General features: G+C 41.1%; 1 protein-coding gene across 4 annotated transcripts in view; it reads left to right on the top strand.

Moving 5' to 3' along the window:
- The window catches only part of Slc35g2 (solute carrier family 35 member G2), a 20291-nt gene extending 15092 nt beyond the window's left edge, over positions 1–5199 (top strand). For 3 of the 4 annotated variants that reach the window (XM_029543137.1, XM_029543136.1, XM_029543138.1), the window contains one exon: positions 3748–5193. In XM_029543137.1, the coding sequence (XP_029398997.1) occupies positions 3766–5004 (1239 nt within the window). In that variant the 5' untranslated portion in view covers positions 3748–3765 and the 3' untranslated portion in view covers positions 5005–5193. Of the gene's footprint in view, positions 1–3747 lie in introns of all 4 variants that reach the window. The other variant, XM_021207408.2, reaches the window with a different exon arrangement.
- Positions 5200–6123: the final 924 nt, after the last annotated feature.

Genomic DNA, 6123 nt, shown 5'->3' with positions numbered 1-6123 from the left:
TCTCTCTCTCTCTCTCTCTCTCTCTCTCTCTCTCTCTCTCTCTCTTTGGAGGCAAAGTCTCATGTAGCCTGGGGTGGCCTTGAACACCCTGTGTATCTGAGGCTGGTCCTGAACTCCTTATGTTTCTGCTTCCATTGCCCCAGTGCTGGGATTACACCTCAGTTAGGGGTTTTTAATCACATCTACAAAGTCTACTCATGACAGCATTTGGATTTGTGTTTGACTAAATAAGTAATGCCTGTAGTGCAGCTTGGCCTACGTTAGACATCAATAGGTCATTACAAAAGAGTCTGTGCCTGGCATGTGTCCCTCTCATGTTCTTTCCCTTTTTTGCCACTAGAGAAGCTACAGCCCAACAGATGGGGACTAAAGCAATTAAGATAAACCCTTCTGGGGCTGGAGAGATGACTCTGCAGTTATGAGCACTGGGCGCTCTTTCAGAGGACACAGGTTCAATTCCTAGTACCCACTTGGCAGGTCACAGCTGTCTGTAACTCCAGTTACAGGGCTTTTGACATCCACATACGAACATAAATGCAGGCAAAAACAAGTGAATATAAAATAAAAATAAATTATACATAAAATGGTTAACCTTTCTTTACAATTTTAAATATTTATTATATATGTGTGGGTATTGGCATACATGTGCCATGTCATGTGTGTGCAAGTCAGAGGAGAATTTGCAAGAGTCAGTTCTTTCTACCATATGAGTTCCAGGGATTGAACATTTTTTTTTGAATTGCATCCTCGGCCACTGAGCCATCTTGCTAGCCTGATAAATTTTTCTTATGGTCTCCAAAAGGAGAAAATAGGACGAATAAATAGCAAGCTACACATGCTCTCTAACTATGTCCTAGGGCTGTAGATGTGGCCTGTAGCAGGAAGGGGAAACCTCTGAATAGATAGGAGGTAACATTTTAACAATAGCAGCAAATGTGAAGTTATGGAATGTAAAATTTCATTAAGATAATTACTGGTCATCAAGGAGGAGAATTGACATAGTTAGATTGGGTACAGTAACTAGGAACATAAAACCCTAGAGCTGAGCCAAGCAGGAAGCAACATGATTACATTATACAAATTAGATTAGAAGTGCTGTAATTATTTAGATAAAGGAATGTCTGGAGAAGTCGGAGGCTTGTTCTTGAAGACAGAATTTGAATTAGGCCCTAACAGATGATCAGTATTTAGAAAGTTGGAGCAGAGGAGGAACTATTGGAATAAAAACTTGGGAAATGCCGGGCGGTGGTGGCACACGCCTTTAATCCCAGCACTTGGGAGGCAGAGGCAGGNGGATTTCTGAGTTCAAGGCCAGCCTGGTCTACAGAGTTAGTTCCAGGACAGCCAGGGCTACACAGAGAAACCCTGTCTCGAAAAACCAAAAATAAAAAATTAAATAAATAAATAAATAAATAAAAACTTGGGAAATGATTTTTACATACATGGTACGAGGTTGGGGGCAGGGGAGGGCACATACCACACAGATTCCTGCAGCAAAGTGTGGATGCCAAGGAGTAAGGACAGACCAGGGCCACACACAGCAGGGTACCAAGTGCCTGGCAGAGGAGTTGGATTTAACTTTTCTTTCTTGTTTTTGAGACAACATCTCATGTGGCCATGGCTAGCTTCAAATCCACTCACTATGTAGCTGAGGATGGCCTTAACTTCCTGGTCTCCCCGTCCCCTAAGTGCTGGATACAGGGGTACACTGTGAAAGTGTAGGAATGAGGTCTGTAGAGAGCTCTAGGTTCTCGAGTGGAGGAAAGTTTTGTTCTGAATCTTTCAAAGACAGGTTAATGTGACAACAGGATGACACAGATGGGATTTGGGGGAGGGCTGGGACTCAAGCAGGGTGAACAAGAGGCCAGGGATGTTCTAGTCTAGAACCCACACTAGCTTCATCTAGAATAATGCCACAAACATGGAATTAGAGAAAAGAGAAGGGCTGGTGAGATGGCTCAGCAGTTAAGAGCGCCGACTGCTCTTTCAAAGGTCCTGAGTTCAAATCCCAGCAACCACATGGTGGCTCACAGCCATCCGTAATGAAATCTGATGCCATCTCCTGGAGTGTACAGCTACAGTGTACTTACATATAATAAATAAATAAATAAATAAATAAATAAATAAATAAATATTTAAAAAAAAAAAGAAAACCTTGAGAAATATTTCAAAGATAAAAGCGGTATGAGGGACAGCCAGTTTAGAGTATGATGACAGCAAGGGATTTCAGTATCCCCAGGTTTGTAGCTTGGGAATCTGGAGGGACCGTGAGGTCACCAACAGAAGTGAGGGAGCAGGGAAGGAAATTCCTTCTTGGGGATTGTGCCAGAGTTTGAGGGTACTGAAGTTAAAGCCATGACTTTAAAATGAAAATGGCTGGAAATGGGAAGCAAAGGATCCTGGGATTTCCTGAGACAGGTATTCTGGAGAGACTGCAAGGAAGGGGTGAGTTAGGAACTGGAGGCTCCGAGGCCTGGGTGGTATTTCCCATGGCTTCTTCCAGCTGAAGAGGACCTTCAGAAGAAAGGGCAGAAACAGAACAGCTGGCTACCCAGATGGTGTCAAAACAACAGAACAGGCCTTGATTTGGGGGTCATGGTATAAGATCCTGGAATTAGTGAGTTTGGGCAAGGATTTTGGGAATCATGAGGGAAAAGGTTTCCTCTTTTCTCCTTTGTCTCCTCCCTGTTAGGGGAGAATTCCAGTGGGTTCCACATGTCTGGTAAGGTATACTGCCAGACTGTCTTTTAGGGTAGAAGAAAAAAGTCACTGAGAAGGAAAAAGAATTGTTCAAAGAAAGACAGGAAGGCAGACCAATTGAGAAAGAATAACATTGTAAACCCAGTGTTTCATAGGATAACTGTAAGTGAAAATAGCCAAATTTACTTACTGCTAATATTTGAGAGTTTACTATACATAAGTGCTGTAGCAAATTATTTATGATTAGTATTTCTTTAATCCTTACTTTGGAGGAAGATTAATATTTTTCCTAATCAACAGTCTATCACAATACCAAGTGCTGGGATTATAGGTCTGTGCCACTACACCTGGCTTAGATTTTATTATGTAAAATACTTTGGGGGACTGATGAGATGGCTCAGTGGTTAGCACTTGCTGCTCTTTCAGAGGACCCAGGATTGTGAGATTATCTGCATGAGCATGGCACATTCTCTCTCTCCTCTCTCTCTCATACACACACACACACACACACACACACACACACCCCACATACACAATTTAAAAAACCTTTAAAATACTTCACATTTATGTACTTGCAATTTATAACATAATCAGATAAACAGGCAAGGTGTGACTAAAGTTGCTTTTTATTTTTTGTTTTTCTTTTAAGATGGGTTAGATGGTATATAACCTTATCCTTGCAGTTGGGAGGTGGAGGTAGAAGGATCAGGAATTCAAGGACATTATGGGCTATATGAGACCCTATTTCAAAAAACCCAGTTAACCAAGCAAGCAAGCAAGCAAGCAAGCAAAAGAGGTAACCGGGGTAAAACAAACAGAGTGAGACTTTGGGACAGGTTTACTACAGACATGATAAGGGGTGGAAAATTCAGTTGCTCTTCATGTATATGATAATGAACATGCCATATCATCTTTTCCTAATATATTTTCCAGACTGTTATAATCTCTACCTTTCATCATTGAATTAGTATATACTTGTAAAATAGCAATGCAGTTTCAATGGAATGAACATGTTTGTTTTTCTTTTCTTCTTTTTTCTTTAAATAGCATTTATTATCTGAAGAAATGGATACTTCTCCATCCAAAAAATATCCAATTAAAAAACGGGTGAAAATACATCCCAACACAGTCATGGTGAAATATACCTCTCATTATCCCCAACCTGGGGACGATGGGTATGAAGAAATCAATGAAGACTATGGTAGATTTATGGAAGAAAACCCAAAGAAAAGTCTGCTGAGTGAAATGAGAAGAAAGGGAAGAACTCTGTTTGGAACCATGGAGACACAGCCTCCACCATCAGAAGACCCAAGACCCAGTGGCATGGGACAGTTCCAGAGCTTTGCAGAAAAAAACATTTTTCAGTCCCGAAAAATGTGGCTAGTGCTGTTTGGGTCTGCTTTGGCGCATGGCTGCGTGGCTCTCATCACGAGGCTCGTTTCGGACCGTTCTAAAGTTCCATCCTTAGAACTGATTTTTATCCGCTCTGTCTTGCAGGTCTTGTCCGTGGTAGTCGTGTGTTATTACCAGGAAGCTCCCTTCGGGCCCAGCGGTTACAGATTACGACTTTTCTTTTATGGAGTATGCAATGTGATCTCCATCACCTGTGCTTACACGTCCTTTTCAATAGTTCCTCCGAGCAATGGGACCACGATGTGGAGAGCCACCACCACCGTTTTCAGTGCCATTTTAGCCTTTCTACTTGTAGATGAGAAAATGGCGTATGTTGACATGGCTACAGTGGTTTGCAGCATCTTAGGTGTTTGTCTTGTCATGATCCCCAACATTGTCGATGAGGACAATTCTCTGTTAAACGCTTGGAAAGAAGCCTTTGGGTATACAATGACTGTGATGGCCGGGCTGACTACGGCGCTCTCTATGATAGTATACAGATCCATCAGGGAGAAGATCAGCATGTGGACCGCACTGTTTACCTTCGGTTGGACTGGAACAATCTGGGGATTATCTACTATGTTTGTCCTTCAAGAGCCCATCATTCCTTTGGACGGAACAACATGGAGCTATCTCATTGCTATATGCGTCTGTTCTACTGCAGCGTTCTTAGGCGTGTATTACGCCTTGGACAAATTCCACCCAGCTTTGGTTAGCACAGTACAACATCTGGAGATTGTGGTAGCTATGGTCTTACAGCTTCTAGTGTTACACATATTTCCTAGTGTTTATGATGTTTTTGGAGGCGTGATCATTATGATTAGTGTATTTGTCCTTGCTGGCTATAAACTTTACTGGAGGAATGTAAGGAGGGAAGATTATCAGGAAATACTGGACTCTCCCATTAAATGAATACCTGGTTATTATTATCATCTTGTTAATGTCTAGTCATTAACATGTACACTGCCATTTTAATATTTACCTGTAGATGTCTTTTGTGTTATATTATTGATAGAGTGCTATATAGTATGAATAATTATGCAGATGCAGAAAAATATACCAGTCTAATATATTAAAGAATATTAAATAGATGAAATATGTCATGAACTTTGTGTCTTTACAATTATTAATAAAAGGTAATTGTAGAAGAGTATTATTCTCCATCACTAAAGACACAAGACTCAGAGCTCAGATTGAATTTCTGTGGTCATAAACTTCAATAACTTGAAAAATGTTTTTGTTTTCTTTTAGAGACCAGGTTTCTTTACATGGTCCTGGCTGTCCTGGAGCTATGTAGACAAGGCTGGTTTCCAGCTCACAGAGAGCTGGAAAATCTTAATATTCTACAAATGTGCAACAAACATCCCCCAATATTCAAAAAATTCATTCATGAAAATCACACTAAAGGATAAAATGTTGAGCACTTAGCTAAAATCCAAATTTCCACTAAAAATCTAAGAGGTCCTAAAAGGCATGAGAAGGGGAGCAAAGAAAAGCTGGATTTCAATAACAGGGAGTCTAGCCTTGAGAATGGGAAACCTGTCTTTCCATGATCGGCTCCAGCACCGAATAGAGAATGAGTGGAGGGTACAATGGTTTCTCACCAGCTGTCTATAATCGATGATCCTGACTGTGATAATCCTGATGATGTGAGAGCTAATGTTTGGACAAGACTCTTTATCATCTCTTATGCAAATCCTTTTCATAGCTGTTCCTGTTTATAATTCTATGGTAAGTTTTTAAGTAAATCAGACATACTACTTAAAAAAGACACACGTTTCTATTGACTGATGAACTCAAAGCAGCTGTGGTTGTAAGCACAAGGTCTGCACAGGGCGAAGCTCGGCATGATTACAGCACAGACAGGAAAGGGGCTCTTCAGGACCTGTGCCTCACTGAGTTGGTGGTGGTTGATACCTGCTGAGCGAAGGAGAAGACTTTTTTTGAGGATGTTCCTACTGGTGTGTTTGTGTTCCAGGTTCCCCTCCTCCTACTATGGACAGCACTAATTGGACTTAATGGGTTATTTTT

This window comes from Mus pahari, chromosome 10, assembly GCF_900095145.1.
Source record: "Mus pahari chromosome 10, PAHARI_EIJ_v1.1, whole genome shotgun sequence".
Taxonomy (NCBI): Eukaryota; Metazoa; Chordata; class Mammalia; order Rodentia; family Muridae; genus Mus; species Mus pahari.
Note: the sequence above shows the minus strand (reverse complement) of the source record. Positions and strands in the feature narration are given on the sequence as shown.